Source organism: Orcinus orca, chromosome 12 (genome assembly GCF_937001465.1).
Source record: "Orcinus orca chromosome 12, mOrcOrc1.1, whole genome shotgun sequence".
NCBI classification, from domain to species: Eukaryota; Metazoa; Chordata; class Mammalia; order Artiodactyla; family Delphinidae; genus Orcinus; species Orcinus orca.
The window spans coordinates 24,743,498-24,763,499 of NC_064570.1; the positions used below are offsets into that span (position 1 = coordinate 24,743,498).

General features: G+C 39.0%; 1 protein-coding gene across 4 annotated transcripts; it reads right to left on the bottom strand.

Annotated features, from left to right (window-relative positions):
• Nucleotides 1-41: 41 nt before the first annotated feature.
• Nucleotides 42-16,486, bottom strand: CCDC28A (coiled-coil domain containing 28A). Of its 4 annotated transcripts, none has more exons than XM_004263772.3 (6): nt 16,329-16,486; nt 14,259-14,458; nt 10,922-11,085; nt 6,544-6,698; nt 4,745-4,767; nt 42-606 (listed from the first exon to the last, which is right to left on the bottom strand). In XM_004263772.3, exons 2-6 carry the CDS (start codon nt 14,414-14,416, stop codon nt 552-554), a joined length of 555 nt encoding a protein of 184 aa, XP_004263820.1. In that variant the 5' UTR covers nt 14,417-14,458; nt 16,329-16,486; the 3' UTR covers nt 42-551. The 4 variants fall into 4 exon arrangements, with proteins under 4 accessions (XP_004263820.1, XP_033262158.1, XP_033262140.1 ...); XM_033406249.2 differs by lacking the exon at nt 42-606 and adding an exon at nt 1,291-2,391; XM_033406267.2 differs by lacking the exon at nt 6,544-6,698.
• Nucleotides 16,487-20,002: the final 3,516 nt, after the last annotated feature.

Below are 20,002 nucleotides of genomic sequence, written 5' to 3' on the forward strand. Positions count from 1 at the left end.
AGATTGAAGACTACAGGTTTCTCCAAAACAGAGAGAGAGACTAATTTAAAACAATCACTTTATTAAAAATAGCAAATTTCACAAATACTCATTTAACATTTTGTTGTCACTGGCCACTGGAAAACACACCGGGCGTGTGTACTGATTATCTAACGTAAACTGAAGCTGGGCTCCCACAAAAAGCCTGGGCATCATCAACTTATGATCAACGGTGGAATAAGTTTGGTGAGCTCAGGAAGGATAAATTGTTCGGCCCCATCAACAACATTTAGCACAGTGCATTTCAAGTATAACCCGTAAGGCAACAATATAAAGCATAGCAGCAAAAGCTCTGTATCACATTTCCTGTTATGCCTTCCACAAGGCCGAGGCCTCCAGTTATGGTGAATTATGGCAAGTCGAGTTCACTGAAAGCAGCATGTGAAAGCAGTCGCCGCACTTGCACTTTAATTAATTCCTTATTGTGGAAGATGATTCTGCTACTGGATTCAGCTAGAAGAGTAAAGAATGCTGCTTTTCTTCAAACCACGAGAAAGCGACTGCGTTTCATTTTAGCCGGCAGAAGTATTTGGAACATCTTGTGCATCTGCCAAATGGAGTTTCTGTCTGGATTCGTCAGTTAAGAAGATTCTCATTCTCTGATGAGTACTTCTTTTTTAAGTTTCTGGAAATTACATTCAAGAGCTAAGAGACAGAGGTAATAAAAAAAGAAGTATGTTTAAAGGAAAAGTGTCTATGCTGCTATTGAGAAACTTGGATGTGGTAAGACAGTCTTTAAGTGGAGTAAAGTAATTTTACTATGTCTAGAATTTGAAGATTTAAAAACAAATCACTGATTCAAGACTATGTTCCAGGACTTCCCTGGTGGCGCCGTGATTAAGAGTCCGCCTGCCAACGCAGGGGACACAGGTTCAATCTCTGGACCGGGAAGATCTCACATGCCATGGAGCAACTGAGCCTGCTCTCTAGAGCCCGTGAGCCACAACTACTGAGGCCCACATGCCTAGAGCCTGTATTCCACAACTACTGAGCCCACGCGCCGCAACTACTGAAGCCTGCACGCCTGGAGCCTGTGCTCCGCAACTACTGAAGCCCGCGCACCTAGAGCCCGTGCTCCGCAACAAGAAGCTACCATAATGAAAAGGCCGTGCACCACAACGAAGAGTAGCCCCTACTCGCCGCAACTAGAGAAAGCCCACGCGCAGCAACGAAGACCCAACGCAGCCAAAAAAATAAAAAATAAAAAATAGGGCTTAAAAAAAAGAAAAAAGACTATGTTCCAGGTTCTAATAGAGCACAGAATTATTTTAATGCAGCAAGAATCATTTTCATGGTAAGAAGCTGATTAGAGGCAAATATGAAAACTTACTGGATTAACAAAATTCACTTGAAAAGACAACACCACTTCATTTCCTTGGGAAAATAATTTCTTTGTGAAAGTCCAAGAGAATGAAATAAAATCGTCATAGCTCTAAAACCTTTCCTATAATCCTCTGAATTATTCTTCAAGAAAACTGGAAATAGCATAAAATTCCTGCATAGTTTATTCCATTCCCTTCTCATCACTGCCTTTCATTTTCCTCTTTCATATATATGATCCACTTGCCACCTGTTTTTCAAGACTCAATTCAAGACTCAACAATGATCTGGATATACTGAGGACAACTAAATGCTAGGAATACGTGTACAGCAGACGTTTGCAAAAATGTACAGACATGAGCTGTGCCGTCAGAGACGTATCTTGTTCAATTGGAAGGTTGAGATTTAACACATATCAACAGATAATGAAATAACACAGAATGCTAGTTTGGGGTACAAACAAAATGCTTTATGGAAGTGGTCAGCTTGAGTGTTATTTGATAAGAAGAAGGGGGAGGCCAGAGCAACTCTAGGTAGAAAGTACAACCTGAACAAAGGCATTAAGGTGAGCATGAACTTGGGCATCCAGAGAGCCAACTTGGTGGGAATGAAAAATAATGAAAACTATAACAGGATGAATATGCTGTGATCAAATTACTGAGAACCTTTTAAAAATCTGACATAGTAAAAACTTCGTAAGAAACAAGAATGGCAAGATGAAAGTGATGTTTTAGGAAGAATAACTCAGTGGCGATGTCTAAAGTCTACAGCAGTACTGTCCAATAGAAATACAATGTAAGCCACAGACATAGTTTTAAAAATATTTTACTTATACTCATAATCATGAAATTATCATTTCAACATGTAATCATAAAAATATTGAGATAGTTTACATCTTTTCATTCTAAATCTTTGAAATCAGGTGTGCACGTTATACTTAAAGCACATGTCAATCCATGTTGCCGACACTTTGTGTGCTCAGTAGTTACTTGGCTAGTGGCTGCCATATTGGACAGTGCAGCTCTAGGGTTTCTAGAGAACAGAAATTTGCAAGATTGTGGAATCAGGGGATGAGGGTAGAGAATGAAGGAAGAATACAAAACAGAACTGATAACACCTGACAACTAACTGTAATTAAGAGACAGCAAATAATTTCCTGTCCCTGTCCAGGCTAAAGGCTAAAGTGCCAGGACTGATTAGCAATGTCTGCTATAGTCACAGAAGGGATTTTTAAACAATCTTGAAGATTAAAATAATAGGGGCACTTGAGAAAACCATAATTCAAAAAGAGACATGTACCACAATGTTCACTGCAGCACTATTTACAATAGTCAGGACATGGAAGCAACCTAAGTGTCCATCAACAGATGAGTGGATAAAGAAGATGTGGCACATATATACAATGGAATATTACTCAGCCATAAAAAGAAACGAAATTGAGTTATTTGAGGTGAGGTGGATGGACCTAGAGTCTGTCAATACAGAGTGAAGTAAGTCAGAAAGAGAAAAACAAATACCGTATGCTAACACACATATATGGAGTCTAAAAAAAAAAATGGTTCTGATGAGCCTAGGGGCAGGAGAGGAATAAAGACGCAGACATAGAGAATGGACTTGAGGACACAGGGATGGGGAAGGGTAAGCTGGGACGAAGTGAGAGAGTGGCATGGACATATATACACTACCAAATGTAAAATAGCTAGCTAGTGGGAAGCAGCTGCATCGCACAGGGAGATCATCTCCGTGCTTTGTGTCTACCTAGAGGGGTGGGATAGGGAGGGTGGGAGGGAGGCGCAAGAGGGAGGAGATATGGGGATGTATGTGTATGTATAACTGATTCACTTTGTTATAAAGCAGAAACTAACACAACATTGTAAAGCAATTACACTCCAATAAAGATGTTTAAAAAATAAAAATTATAGGGGCACTGATGACAGAGAGGAAAATTAGGAGGGGAAAGTATGAATACGGAAAGAACATTTATTACAGATGAGGAAACTAGGGTTGCTAGGCTTTGCTCAAGGTTACACAGCTGCTTACCAAGACCTGAGACCAAGCGATTCAAAGGCCATGCGCTTGCAGTCTACCACCACGGCCTGCTGAACCGTTGGGGCTGAAGTGAGGAAAGCGGGAGACAAATGAGTCTAAATGTTTAACAGAAACTCAGATAAGAGGAGAGGAGTTATGTCATAAGCAGAGAGAGAATATAAAGCATAGAATATAATGTAAAACAAATACAAAGAAAAAAAAGAACCGGGAACTACTCCTAAGAAAAGCCTCCTAATTAACTCCTATCTTACCCCCATATTACACTCTTTCTTGGCAGTGGTATCTTACATTAATATCTCCTACAGCTTATGTGGCTTCTCAAAACTGTATTTTCTTCATCTGTAAAATGGGGAGTATAACACCACCTACTTCCAAGAGTAGGACCAAATGAGATAATGCGTGTAAAACACTTCATATAATGCTTGGCAAATAGTAGGTATTCAATAAAGGTGAGATATTAATTACTATTACTGGATTTGTATATATCTTCCTATTTCTTCATTGTTTTTACTGCACAATTCAGCAGTTAGTAACAGTATATGTTATTGCAATAAGAGTGATTTTTTAAAATATCTTTTCTATATAGTTTGGAAATTTTCATATACACATGATTACATGTAGCAGTTACCCCGTATTAAAGACGATACTCTGAAATGTTAAACAATCTACCCAAATTTACATTAGCAAAACGTGGAACCAAATTTCGAAAATCAAATCTCTTAACTCTACAACCAGTATCCTTTCCAGTATCTCACTATTTGGTTCAAAGAGATGTCTTACCACTAAAATTATTTTACAGGCAGGATCATTGTTTTGTTGTTCTTATATATCTCACATTGTGCCTATCAGTATGTTCAAAAATACATTTTAAAAATTTCTTGAAATAATTGCTCTAAATTGAAATGTCAAAACATGAATATTTTACATGTGCCTTTGTGATTTCCTTTAAGTTAATCCTATAATACACTTTAATGCATCTAAAATATTCTAGTTCTAATAGTAAATTTAGAGTACTGTGTTATGTCTGCTATCCCACTTCCATTTAGCTTAAGAATCTAAGATTCAAAATAATGTATACGGCAACTAGCCTAATTCTTAATTCTCTTGATTAAAACATTTTAAAAATTTGTCTTAAAAACCCAGAAACCATACAGAGCAAAGCACAAACCATAGAAAAACAAAATTTCAGCATACAAAACAACTGGGAAATTCCATTTAGAAACTAAAGGGAAAGATGGCCCCAGTAAATAGCAGTAGGTTTCTTCACTTGATTGGGACTATTCACCAAAAATTATAATCTGTGAACTTTTCACTGTTGATGTTAAGCAAAGGATACATGGAAGAATTCAATTCTTCTAGCTGTAACACAAAGTAACAAATTTAATTTTTATAAGATAACTATCATAGATAATTGTTAACCATACATTATTAAAGACATTATTTCGCATTTAAGCTTTCTTTAAACAAAAAAGTATTAAAGAAAAAACTTTCTAAAAATTTCCAGACTGGGAAATTCACTTATGCAAAATAATAATAAAGTAGCTTTAGTATTTATGAAATAAGAATATAAGAGAATTAAAACCATATGATAAAAACTGAAGTTTTATAAGGATTCTTAAAACCATGCTTAATTATAATCATCTCTAATAATAGATTTTTTTTAAAAAGCTGCCATTTTAATGATCAAAATCTTTAAAAACTTTATGAATTACAAAAACGATTTTATGTGATATTCAGTTTTTAGTATGAGGTAGAATTAACCACCCCTATTTTACAGAGAGAAAAATCTGAGTTACAAAAACATTAAATTGCCCAAAGTTATACAGCTCTATATAGACCCTGGACTAAACAAAGGCTCTCTGGTTTCAAATTCAGTTTTCAGCATACCACAATCACAATTAAAAGTATAGGTTTGAGGGCTTCCCTGGTGGCGCAGTGGTTGAGAGTCTGCCTGCCAATGCAGGGGACACGGGTTCATGCCCCGGGCCGGGAGGATCCCACATGATGCGGAGCGGCTGGGCCCATGAGCCATGGCTGCTGAGCCTGCGCATCCGGAGCCTGTGCTCCGCAACTGGAGAGGCCACGACAGTGACAGGCCCGCATACCGCAAAAAAAAAAAAAAAAAAATCCTATATGGTGTTACTGGTTGAATTGTATCCTCCCAAAATTCATGTTTTAGTCCTAACCCTTAATACTTCATAACATGACTATATTTGGAGACAGGTTCTTAAAAGAGGGAATTAAGTTAAAATGAAGTCATTAAGATGGGCCCTAATCCAGTATGACTAGTGTCCTTACAAAAAGAGGAAATTTGGACATAGGGACCCACACAGAAAGGAAGAATGCCATGTGAACATGAAGATAGCTTTCAACAAGCCAAGGAGAGAGACCTCAGAAGAAACCAACTCTGCTGACACCTTGGTCTCCAGCTCTCAGCCTCCAGAACTGTGAGAAAATTAATTTCTGTTGCTTAAGCCACCCAGTCTGTGGTACTTTGTTACAGCAACCTTTGCAAGCAAAAACACATGGCAACCTGCTAAATTACCATAAACACCAAACACACTATAAGTAACTACCACCTGAGTAAATAAGGCAAAATGCATTAATCATGCCAGGATCTTTTGACCTACTATCTTCTACATCTTAAGATCTTTTATATGTACAGAAGCAAATATTTTCCTTTTAGATTTGCCAATATCCCAGAAAATGTGCTTAGATGTAAATATAAGGATATATTGGATCCCAATATATCCTTGGATATATTGCTTTCAAAAAAGAGTATGAAGTCCGACATGGATAAAACTTGAAAACATTACACTAAGTGAAAGAATCCAGACATAAAAAGCCACGTATTTTATGCTTTTCATTTATATGAAATGTCCAGAATAGGCAGATCTATAGAGACTGAAAATAGATTGGCAGTTGCTGGGGGATGGGGGAGGAGAGCACTGAGAGGTACAGGATTTCTTTTTGGAGTGATGAAAATGTTCTGAAATTAGATGTGGTGATGTCTGCACAACATTGTGAATATACTAAAAATCACTGAATTTATACTTTAAAATGGTTAAAATGGTGAATTTTATCTCAATAAAAATTTTGATTAAGAAAAGAGTAAAGAAAGAGGACTGTACTCACATCAGACAGAAGCCTATCCAGATTGGAGTCACTGGCTGCTTTTCTCTTATCCTCAGGAAGTTCCTCTAGCTCCCCATAGAGCTCCAAATTCAAGCGAGCTAATTTCTCCTGCATTCCCCGTACATGTTCCATCTGTTCAATGGAACATTCATTTCCTGGGGGAACATTCCAGAACATTAATAAAGATTAGGATAGGTCAAACTAATTGTCTTGAGGAGAAACTTCTAAAGTCAAGGTGCTTAAAAGAAATTGGTTTTCCTTCTTTTGTAAATTACATTAATGACTGCATATTTTCTGTGTAAAATTATAAATCAAATCTCCAACCAGGAACACAACAATCTAAAAAATAATCATGGGCATTAAAAAATGATATAGAAAAAAAATTTAAGAATGAAAGAACCCTTTAGGTAAAAAAAATTTTTTCAATAGTAATATATAGAGGGGTGTTAACACCATCTATTCACGTCCTAGTTGACAACTGCCATTAAAACTGAGTAACCCAGGGGCTTCCCTGGTGGCACAGTGGTTGGGAGTCTGCCTGCCGATTCAGGGGACGCGGGTTCGTGCCCCGGTCCGGGAGGATCCCACATGCCGCGGAGTGGCTGGGCCTGTGGGCCCGTGGGCCTGTGGGCCCGTAGGCCGTGGCCGCTGGGCCTGCGCATCTGGAGCCTGTGCCCCGTAATGGGATAGGCCGCAGCAGTGAGAGGCCTGCATACTGCAAAATAAACAACAACTTAGTAACCCAACATTTTATAATGATCTGAGTGAAACTAAGAGTCCTATAAGGACTTCAACCATGAATCATTCTGCCAACCAACTGTGTACTCCTCCTTTAAGAAATATAAGTGAAAATATTAATAAAGTGTGAAGAATGTAATGAAGCATGAGAACCACAATGTATACACAGTAGAGAAAGACAACTTATTGCTAAAGGATAGGTCTTGCGTTGTTTATTGACTAGACTCCTCTGAGGTAGCATTATCTGCCCAGATCAACTGATGTATATACGTGAAATATTACATATTTTCATTCCGTTTCAGTACAGCCTCTCCAAATTCTTGATACTATCATTTTCCCCTCCCAAAACCTTTGATTTTTCTCAAAGGCATAATATAGCTCAGCTAAAGTTGAAGTATGTATCTTGAATAAATATGAATTAATGTAAATTATACTATCTTTTCCTCTAGCCAGCTTTATAACATCTTCATAAATTGACTATATTACATTATGTTAAGGACTACTAATAATTTTAAAGCTAGTTACAGCTCTTTCAAAATCATCCTTTCTTCATAGTAAAATATCTCATATTTCCTCTATTTTAATGATGTTTTTCAACAGTTAGCAACCTGGAAGGTCAAGTGGAAGAACTACCTCAAGAGATATATATGTGTGTGTGTGTGTGTGTGTATACATATAAAGATGTACATATATTATATAGACAGAGGAAAACAATATAGAGTAAAAATATAAAGAGGTAGAAATCACAAGGAACAAGAGAAGAGAGTCAGGGGATGGACCCAGGTGACCTAACATGAGAACAACAGAATCTCCAAAAGGATAAAAAGGAACAGATGGAGGAGAAATAAATGACCAATAGAAAAAAATGTTCCTTGAGATGAAAGATGAGTTGGCAGATATGAAGGGCTCACTGATTTCCAGGCAGGGATGATACGGTCCTAAGCATATTCTGGTAAAGGCTTAAACTTTAAAGATAAAGAAGAATATCTTTCAAGCATTGAGACTGAAAAAAGTTACTTGGTAAGAAAGAATCCAGGGACTTCCCTGGTGGTCCAGTGGTAAAGAATCCGCCTTACAATGCAGGGGATGCGGGTTCGATCCCTGGTCAGGGAACTAAGATTCCACATGTCGTGGGGCTGCTAAGCCCACACGCCACAGCTACCGAGCTTGCATGCCTCAATTAGAGAGCCTGCGTGTTGCAAAACTACAGAGCCCATGCCCTCGGGAACCTGCACGCCACAACTACAGAGCCCACGTGCCCTGGAGCCTGCACACCACAACTAGAGAGAGAAAACCCGCATGCCAGAACTAGAGAGAAGCCCGTGCACCACAACGAAGAGCCCCTGTGCCGCAATAGAAGATGCCGCATGCTGCAACTAAGACCTGACTCAGCCAAAAATAAAATAAAATAAATAATAAATAAATCTTTAAAAAAAAAAAGAAAGAAAGAATCCAACTGGCAATCAACTTCTCATCTGCAATGCTTATATATAGCAAACCATCGAATAACAGAGACTTCAATCCAAGAATACAAAGTCACTTAAAAGTTAGGGCAGGAAGGGTGTTGGGGAGAAAAGTGAAGAAGTAAAATTGATCCAGAGATTATATCTCAAGGGTGGGAGAGAAGAGAGGGGAGAGGGAAGTGAAAGTATTCTAAAGATGCCACCTTACCGGGATGGAGTAAAGCAAGGAGGAAGGGATGTCATAAAACATCTTTGTGAAATAAATAACGTGTTTTAATGTCCTCTTTTCAAATAATAGTATAACCATGACTGGAAACCCAGAGACTATAAGAAAAAGTAGACATATTTGAGTATACAAAAATTTAAAACTTTTATAAGGTGATGTATACCATAAAATCCACACTAATGTTGCTTAAAATATAGAGACACACTAATGTTGCTTAAAAAAATAAAAACAAAAGAGGTCAGAGGGTTAGTACCTAAAATATGCAAAGGGCTCTTAGTAAATAACAACAAAAGGATAAATAACCAAATAAAAAACTGGGTAAAGGTCCTAAAAAAGAGCAATCCAACCGCTTAACAAACATTCATGGCTATTCAAACTCAACAGTAATAAAAAAAACTCTTTACACCAACAGGCTGGCAAAAATGAAAAGGCTGGTCATACCTATTAGCTGGTGGGAATTCAGGGAAAAGAGTTGTTTCATAAATTGCTAATGAAAACTAAAAGTGCAATAGCTTTTCTGAAAAGCAATCTGGATACTTTTATTAATATTAAAATTACCTCTATGCTTTGACCCAGTAATCCCACTCATGGGAATCCATCCCAAAGAAATCAAAACAGCCACATAAGGATATATGTAAAATGATGTTCACTACACCACTGAGTTTAGCGGCTCCAAACTGGAGACGAAGTAAATGCCCTTCAACAGAGAAATGGCTGAATAAACCAGGGTATATTCACAACTTGAAAATTATGTAGCCATTTAAAAAAAGAATGAACTAGAGCTATACCAGGTGACTCAGAGAGATTGTCATCAGGTATTGTTATTTTATTTATTTATTTATTTTTTGCGGTACGCGGGCCTCTCACTGTTGTGGCCTCTCCCGCTGCGGAGCACGGGCTCTGGACGTGCAGGCTCAGCGGCCATGGCTCACGGGCCCAGTCGCTCCACGGCATGTGGGATCTTCCTGGACCGGGGCACGAACCCATGTCCCCTGCATCGGCAGGCAGACTCTCAACCACTGCGCCACCAGGGAAGCCCCATCAGGTATTGTTTAGTGAGCAAAGCAAGACACCGAAAAGTGTATATAAGATACTATTTGTAGAAAACAATGAAAAGAAATATCTGTGTGTGTGTGTGTGTGTGTGTGTGTGTGTGTGTGTGTGTCACACAGTTAACTGGTTGGGGCTGGGGGGAGGCGGAGGCAGTAGAGGGCGTAAGGGAAGGGGTAGGGAAGCCAAGTAAAAGAGCTGGGGAGGGAAAGACAAGCACTTAAAAACACAATATTTATGTTGATGACATTTATGCTTTTGTGTGAGATTCCATATGTGTGCATTCAATAAGTTTTAGATTGCTTTTTAAAAATGCAGGGAAATAATTTTTATCATCAGAAAAAGCTTATAAAGTGAGCTGGAAGCTGAACATGAAATATCTGACCATACACTTTGTGAACTCATATACAAAAATACCTATTCAGAGTTTTACTGGGACGATCAGTTAACTGTTCTTACATCTTCATCAAGCCAGATTCTTTAATATTCGAAAGTCAGGCATTGTGAGCAAGAAACAAGTTTAGGCTTGAAAAGGTAAAGAAAAATGATCTTGAGTCTTTCTAAAACTGAAACACTAAATCTAAAATATTTCAGTTGACAGAGAATGTCCCTTTTGTTTGTCACACTTTCAAGATACTTAGTCCCTCAACAGCAATCCTACTTTAACAATTCAACTAACTCTCTCTTTTTAAAAAACTTTTTCCCTGAAATCTTACAAGACAAATTATATCCCATGACAAATGAAATCTAGGTTGATTGCGTTTTATGCCTCTGGACTGTTGTTGTTTTTTTTTAAATAAAAGAAAATGACACTTCAAAAAGGAATTGCAAAATACATGCAGAAAATATGATGCAAACATCTTGAGAAGAAAAAGAGTAGAGAGAAACAGCTATGGATTACCGAATGCTTGGAGTTTTCCAGAGTGGAAGTCATTCAAAAGGCTGAGGAGCCCCCTCTCCATCTCCTGGACATCGGAGACGTCGGTGAGGAAAGAGTGCTGGATCGGGGTTGACTGAGCGCCTTTGCCTTCTCCACCCTGAGGTTTGGTCTTTTCTTTCATCACTCTGTAAAAAGGGTGCAATAAAAAATTAATTGCCTATAATTACCTTTAAAGAGAGATATTTTTTCAGGCTGTTCTAGATTAAGGAAAAAACAAGACATCTGAATAAAATCAATACTAAATAAAAACAGCCATTTCAAGGAACAGGCTATGAAAATCTCAAACAAATGTATAAAATACAACTACTAAGGTATATAAAGAGTTTGAGTAATGTACTTTTACTCTATGGTAATTCCTTGGACTGCAAAAAAAACTGAAGAGAGAATTAGTAAGTCTTTTTACTAGCCTGTGTTTCATATTTCACTTCTCCGTAAACATATTCTGCCTTCCCATCTAACTTTATCCTAGCTGTTCCCTCAACTATGGGCTGTCCAACAAGTGGTTCTGGGGCCCCTACTCTGTAGCTGACATGGTGCCAGACACTGAGTATATGAATGCGTGCAGGCCATCAGTGACTGCACTGAACCACGCCCAGTCTAAGGAGAAAGACAGACAGAAATTCACAATCAACATGTGATGGAGCGCTAGAACCTGTTGGTCACACCCATAGAGCTGTCTCTAATCTCTCCTCCTCCACTGCCACTGTCCTATACCTGACCCAACTACTCCAGCAGCTTCCCAGCTGGTCTCCCGGCCTCTACGTCTCTGAGCCCACAGAGCAGTCAAGTCAATTTTTAAAAAGTAAAGTCAGATCACATAATTTACTTAATGCAAAGCTTTCAGTAGTCAGATAACCTGAAGAAATTCTATCCTCTCTTGTATGTCAATGCTCTACACATTCTGAATCTCTTTTGCTTCCTAGAAATCCCTTCTCTCGTCTCCTTGCAGCTAATCCTCTGCCCACGTTAGCATCCTTGCCAGGCTACCTCCCACACATGCTTCAAGTCTCAGTTTAAATGTGATCTGCTCAGGAAGGCCCTTTCCGAACCCCTAGACTAGGCTAGTTCTCATTACACACGTCTAGCATATGCCAGGCTCTCAAACTCTGGAGTGATGGTGCTATACATACTGTGATATGGGAGCAGAGAGAAAGAACAGTCTACTCAACCTAAGGGTAGCAGAGAAAACTTCCTAAAGGTGATATGTGAGTGAAGGCTTAAAGACTAGGAGTGAACCAGGCAAAAATGGGAGAGGGGGTTGTGTGTTACTTTTATAACCCCGACACGTGCTATAGATCCTGACATAACACATATATTCAGGACTCAGTTAATTTCTACATAACATAGCATGAAGACCTCTTCCCCACAAGTGCACTCGCCACAATGTGGGTAAGACGAATAGGGTGTATGGGGGGCTGTGAGTGTGTGGGCAAAGGTGGCAAGACTAATTAATTCCCGTGAAAAGAAATCAACTTAGAACACATAGGCCGTTGACACTAGGTCACTAACAGTTCTTCACAAAACGGGATTTGTAATTTTACATACATGGTATTAGATTTACTATCACTATCTAGTATCTTGCTACTCAAAGTGCTGTCCAAGACCTGTACCATCAGTATTACCTGTGAGCTTATCAGAAATGCTTAGCTGAAGCCCCATCCCGAACTAACTGATTCAGAATCTACATTTTAAAAACATTCCCAGGAGATCCATATTCACATTAAAATCTGAGATAAACTACTATGGACTATAAGGTTTCAGTATAGCAAATTTTTTTTTTTCAAATTGGAAGCTTTATCCAAGTAAGTGTTTTGCATCAGTTCATCACTTAACAACCTTCTCAGAAAAGAAAATAAAAATCTGTTTCTTCTTACTTCGGTGTTTTTGATCATGTCACGCTGTCTCACTTTATGTTAAAAATAATTCAATTAAAAAGCACTCACTGAAATTATACTATGTGCAAAGCCCCACTCTGAATACTGTCTGGCACACAAGACCCAGCCCTCAGGAAGCCCACATTCTAGAAGAGGGTAGAGAAATAAAAGTGCAATGTAGAAAAGACAATGAGATACAAATAAACTGATGCAAAAATTTGGAAAAAGGAATGATTTCCTTTCAAATCTCTTGGCTTTCTTTCCTCATCAACCATAACCATATTCAAAATCTGATTCTAAATTAAACTCCTCCAGGAGGAAAACCCCTTTCCAATCTGATAATATATTAAAAAGAAGCCCTTATAACTTTTGTTTTTCATTTAGTCCTTATTGGAATGTTCTTTTCCAAGGGTCTCTGGCTATGTCCCTTTCGTTTCCTCAAAGACAGTGTGAGATCATCACCAGCAATCTTGTCTTTTGTGTTAATCCAGTGGCTACAAAGTGCTACAAGCATTACTTCCTTAACTAACTCTCATGATGAGCTTGCAGTTAGAAGCTTATTTAATCATAATTATCTAGAGGATTGAGATTATGAAATGCTTTTTCTCTTAAGATATTATCCTGCTTTCCAAATATCTAACCCTACAAAATACTCATATATGCAGCAATAATAGGTAACATTTAAACTTGCCCCTTTTCCTTTAAAGCCTTAAGACAAATATTAATATGTTCACTAAATATTAATACTGATACTTCTAGGTGGTAGGATTTTAGTATTCTTCTGTTTCTTCTTTGAATTTTTCCTGTGTTTAAATATTTACAATAAATATAAATCACTTCTATTAAAACAGTGAACTCATTCTTTAAAAAAAAATAAAACTACCAAAGCACAAACACTCAGCTTAAAAAAACAACAACAACCAGATATGTCTTTTCCATTTCTGGGTAACTCATCAACTTTGTCTGCAAGTTTTCTTGCTCTGTATTTTTTTTTAAATATTTATTTATTTGGTTGCATTGGGTCTTGGTTGCGGCTCGAGGGCTCCTTACTTGCGGCATGCAGATTCCTTAGTTACGGCAGGCAGGCTCCTTAGTTGCAGCATGCGTGTGGGATACAGTTCCCGGACTAGGGATCGAACCCGGGCCCCCTGCATTGCGAGCACAGAGTCTTAACCACTGTGCCACCTGGGAAGTCCCTGCTTTGTATATTTTAATACGAGACAGAGTAAGAGCCTTAAAGCCAATCATTCATTCTGCATTTTCTAATCTCTATACACTGTAACCTTCAAAAATTTTTTTTCTAAATCACATGTAATATGTGCCTCAAAAGTCAAACCAAGAGGAAAAACATGTTGTAAGGATTAGTGGATTTAGTATTTACTTTATAGCATTTTGCTGTGATAATGTCAAAGAAGAGAATTCACCTTTTTAACTTTGGTCGCTGTGAAGTTGACTGTGATGCAGGATTTGAAAACCCCGTGCTTTTACTAACTGGAATGGCATTTTTTTTGGCATTAACACCCTGAGTAGAGTGGGCACTAAAAGACTTAGGACTCCTCCTCTTCACTTTGCGCTCCTCCATTGTTTTAAGTTCCTTACTGCACCAAGGCCAGCTTCTTATAACCTAAGGAAATACAGCAAAATTATACATATATGCTATAATACGCCAAAATGAAAGGGCTTCAAAGACCCACTTCACGGGCTGTAAGAGGATCAAGAATTTCAGAGGTCATTAAAGAAAGTTAGAACAAGGATTCTTAAGCTTAGTTTACTGTATTATGTACACAGAATCCGTAACCAAAACTGCCTGTTAGACAAAAAATTTTTTCACTGTTTATTAATTCATCCCACAAAAATTTACTCTCTTCTACATGTCAGGCACTATTTGGGGCATTGGGGAGACAGTACTGAACAAGACAAAGTCCCTGCCCTCAATGTTCCCTACATTCTTATGGAAGGGGAACAACATATAAACACTAAACAAATCATCCAGCCTGACTCAAGCTTTATGTGCCCCTTAGGTCTCCCTTCTAAAATGTATTCTTTGAAAAACCACCTAGATACAAACAGATATATAATTGACATGGGTACCTGTATTTTAATTAGCAACTAGAAACCTTATTTCAACTACCAAGTAGAAATTCAGTTGCTGCCTAGAGTTAATACTGATTCTAGTTCCTTGATCAAATGAAGTTCTGTAAAATTAAACTTGTTCCCTCACAATTTTAAATTTACTTTCTCTACCTATTTCCAATGAAACATGAAACTTTATTATATATGTTTAGTTTTGTCAATGTCAAAAAAGTTACACTATGAAGTTACAGTTGGTCCTTCCATAGAGAATATGTGTAAAACCTTCTATTTATTCAGTACTTTCCCTTTATGTATTAACCAGCTTTATTTCTCTAACAGCCACCCATCTAAAAATATCCTTCCACATTTCCTTTTTATTTATGCATAATATTAAATTCTTCCTAAATATATTGTTTCATGCATCATAAGATGAGAAATTTATATGGCTATTCTTCTCATCAGATTGTAAAGTGCACTAGGACTGTTAGGTCTTTTATTGTATGTTGTGTTGAATTTAATCATTCTATGACCATTCAAAAAGTCTCAAATCCACTGATGTCACTCCTCAAGTAATTATTTGAGAATTTTAATGAAAATAGATTTTTTTTGGCTACTGTCTGGACTCCGAGCTACTAGCACTGTTATTTAAACCACTGAGCTCAGTTGGCTCAGGCTGACTCCAGACAATCATAACTGGAGCTAAACCTCCAAAGGACCAAAGGCTGTAAAGGAGAGGCTCTATTGCCCAGTCTCTAATCCCAGATAACGAACGTAAATCCGCTTAAATCTTGGCTAACAATTTTTCCTTTAAGAAGCATTTTAAGTAACAGAACAGACATTTTGGGGTTGTTTCAGCATGCAACACAAATTAAATGTTTAAAAAATAACTGAATAGAGAAGATGGGATATCAGTTCTCGAAAGAGGCAAGGGTCCGTATAAATTTATGATACACATAAACACACTGGTTTTCGAATTTAATTATGCTTATACACAGTTGGTGACACAAGAATAATAATAATAAAAAAACCAGGAAACAATGCAAATAAACCAACAGTGGTCTAAACTATTGATAAGATGTTCTGAGGGGCCAGGGCTCGACAATTATGCTTTTTTGGTTAGATAACATCACTACTACAAGAGCACCGAAACCCTTCTTTTATACCAAGCAGCAAGGAACCATTCAGAGAAGACCTTCATAGACTACAGCTCGTAGTCTAACTCACACATTAGTTTGAGAGCCAGGAACCCACAGCCTCCAAGCCGGACCACTAGAAATTCCTCTTGACTTCACCTCATTGCCCTTCCCTCATCAGCCTTCACGGAGAACCTTCACTGCCCAAAATCCGGTAGCGGCCAGAACCGGTGGTGGGAGGGGCCTACAGGAGGACATTGCGGGGGTGCCTTTGCTTCCACTTCATACCTGGGGAAGAAGGGGATCGGGGTCCTCTTCTTCAACCTGCAAGGACCCCGGGGCCTCTGAAGCCACCGCCGCAGCTGCAGCCGCCGATGCTACAGCTGCAGCTTGAGCCGGGGTCACATCCCGGAGCTCTCGCCTTCACAATGCCCTTTGTTTACGGAAGTGACGTAAGGAGGCGGAACCTCCGCTTACTAGCCGGGAGCCTCGCCTCTTCCTGTTCCACATGTGCGGCTCCCGTCTCCGGCTCTGGCATCGTATTGCTTCCCCTGTCCTGCATTCAACTGTAAGTTCGACGGGCATGGAAAGGAGGATACAGAACTGGCCTTTCATTTTGGGCTCAGTGGCCCAGAAACTGGGAGGGTCAGGAGGGGAGGTGGAGGCAAGAACCGGAAATGTAGTACCTTTTCCGGAAGCTGTCCCGCCCCCTCCGTGTCAGCTCCCACGCACTACAATTCCCAGCACGCTGTTCGAGCAAGCGTGGAGGCGGAACCAAATTGTCGCCATAGCAACTGTTCCGGATTGTTTCTGACGCCTCGCCTGGACTTTGCAAGGTAAAACAACGTTGGCTTGTAAGGCCGCGTAAAAAAAAGTGATTCTGTTTAGCAACCCCGAGGCTGAGCCCCTGAATGAAATGCTATAACTGCTGCTATAAGTAGCTACTGTTCAGGCACTTGACAGACGTCATCTCTAAACCTCACTGTAATCTATGAATTAGGTGTTAGAATCCCCCTTTTAGAAATGAGGAAGTTGACACTCAGGCTGCGTCTCTCTGTCGCCAAGACAGTTCCTCCCTACCTTTACTCCCTCTGGAGAAGGAGTTGAGGATTGAGAGAGATCGAACTCTCCTAAATGAGGGGAGAATCCATGTTTTATTCCCTCATCTGGGGAGCCTTCCCCGTTGGGGGTGGGAGATATTAGGTTCATAGACCTTTAGATTGAAGAGACTAGAAAGCACCATGTACTTCTCCCTCGTTTGCTAATAAGGAAACCGTATCTAGAGGTCGTATCAATGCCCGAGAGGCAGAGCACAGACGAATATAATTATCCTGGTTTCTAATATGGGATGTTCTACCGCCACCCCCTCCACTTTTTAAAATTCTGAAATGTTTTAAAAAGAAAAACAGAGTAAACTTTCGTGCACCCACTATCTAGAATTAACGGATGTTACGTTTTATCATTTTATATTTTTAAATGAAGAAATATACCATTACAGATAAAGCGGGTGCTACCTATTCTCAGTGCCACTCTACTTCCCTTCTGAGGGGTAACTACGGTTTTAAATTTGATACGCATCTTGCTAATCTAGGTTCGTATACTTTCACTGTTACTATGTATTTGTAAACAATATATAGAATGACTTTGGGCTTTTGAAGTTTTACATGAATGCTTTATATTTTGTGTATTGATCTACAAGTTGACTTCTCACCCAAGTCTGTTTTTGAGATCTATCCACATTGATACAGATGGCTAGACTTCATGTGTCTTAATTATATAGTATTCTATCAAATAGGCTTGCCACAAACTGAGAATTCCCATAGTGATGGACGTTTAGGTTGTTTCCCATTTTTCACCGTTACAAACAATGCTGTAGGGGGCAATCTTCTCAATATCTTTTCTCAATGTCTCTTAACTCATCCCTGAATTGTCTTATCTGAATAAGCAGAACTCGCAAACTGGTGATTCACAGACTATTTTTATTTTTTTTTCAAGTTGGTTACTAACAGTTAAAAGCGAAGGAATTAAAAATGATGTCAGGGCTTCCCTGGTGGCACAGTGGATGAGAGTCCGCCTGCCAAAGGAGGGGACGCGGGTTCGTGCCCCGGTCCGGGAGGATCCCACATGCCGCGGGGCAGCTGGGCCCGCGAGCCATGGCCGCTGAGCCTGCGCGTTCGGAGCCCGTGCTCCGCACCGGGAGAGAGGCCACTACAGCTAGAGGCCCGCGTACCGCAAAAAAAAAAAAATGATGTCAGCTCATCCATTTGGCATCCCAGTAATAAATGGGAAGATCTGACCACACTATGTCTGCACAACAGACTGGCAACAGTAGTTCAAGACCAAGAGCAACTGCCCCCTTTAGATCAGTTCAGATGATCTCTATTTTTCTCTAAGACACAATGTGTTTAGTATCCCTCTGAGCCCTGTGGTATTTGCATTTGCAACATAATACAGTAATGAGATAGAGTCATAGAGGTACTTTTATTTGAAATCTAGAGTTCTTGAAAGAAATTTTGTTCTTTGAGACGTACTAGATTTTCCTTTATACTGCAAAGATCCTTGCTTTGGATTGTTAAATGCACACCTTGTGTAAATTAATCAGATACTTTCTTCCTAAAGACAGTATGTATTTCCAGGATAGGAGCTGTGATCAACAAGACCACTCTCCTCACCCCCCACTAATGTACTCTATATAGCATATTTTCAAGACTTCCCTGGCAGTCCAGTGGTTAAGAATCTGCGCTTCCACTGCAGGGGGCACGGGTTGGATCCCTGGTCGGGGAAGATACCACATACTATGCAGTATGGCCAAAAAAAAAAAGACTAGCATATTTTCAAAAATATTATTTCTTATGGAAAATTTCAAACATATACCAAAGAAGACAGAATGGTATAATGAACCCCTAAGTATCCATCATCTAGCTGTTGACTCATGGCCAATCTTGTTTCACTTATGCCCCTCCCCTGACATTTTCTCCTGTTCAGTAATATTTACATTGAAGCAAATCCCAGATATCACTGAATCTGTAATATTTCAGTATGGATCTCTAAAAGACTTTTAAAAACTTTACCATAATATCACTATTATTCTTAACACAACACTAATTGCTTAATATTTTCAAATATGCAGTGTTCAAATTTCCAATAGCATCATAAGTGTCATAATTTTTTTTTACATTTTATTAAATCAGGAATATTTTTCTGTGACGTCCTTAGGTGATGAATGGGTTTGGAAGCCACTGTTGTACATCTTCATTTGTTGAGCTGCAAACTGGCAATGTCTTTCCCCTGGAGGTTACACTCTAAAGGAGATGAAAGGTATCTCAACCCAAAGCAAATGGCTATTCTACCTCAGTGCCTGGAAAAGAGTCACGCTTTATTGTCCCTTGTGGTTCTTTTAGGGAAGAGATTTTTAGGTTTTGATTTTTTAACTTGGAAGCCTATCTATCATTTCCAAGGGTTCCTACATCTCCTTTTCCTCCTATACCAGAATGCCTAGGCCAAGATAGATCAGAATCAATGCTTCTTTGCATGCCTGACTCAGGAAACAGCTAGTAAACAAGCCTTAAAGCAGAAATGAGCTTGCCATATTCATGGAACTGAAAGAATGCCAGTCAGTGTGGTGGTGTGGATTCTGGTCTACTCTAAGATGTACATCTTAAGCATTAGTGAAGGGTCCCAAAATAAACACAGGGACCCTTAAAATTGTAAGTATTTTACTGCTGACGGCTTTGGAAATGCAAACAAGGGGGTAAACAACTGATCTGAAAAGTTACAGACTTAGACATTTACAGAATTCTCACATATATGGTCTTTGATTAATCTGTCTCCCTCAATAGGCTTTAAGTTCCTTGAGGGCAGATATTATTTTTTATTTGATTTTTGTATCTTAAGCACATTGCATTGTGCATTACATAGAACATGACATAAGGTAGGTGCTCAATAAATGTATGCGTTATGAA

What these genes read in the sequence shown, in the direction of transcription:
- CCDC28A (XM_033406249.2), bottom strand. Translation starts at nt 14,416, where the DNA reads ATGGAGGAGCGCAAAGTGAAGAGGAGGAGTCCTAAGTCTTTTAGTGCC. An exon ending in TGGAAAACTCCAAGCATTCG is followed by an intron (nt 6,699 to 10,921) that starts GTAATCCATAGC and finishes ATGTTCCCCCAG; the next exon opens with GAAATGAATGTTCCATTGAA. An exon ending in TGGATAGGCTTCTGTCTGAT is followed by an intron (nt 4,768 to 6,543) that starts GTGAGTACAGTC and finishes TTTGTGTTACAG; the next exon opens with CTAGAAGAATTGAATTCTTC.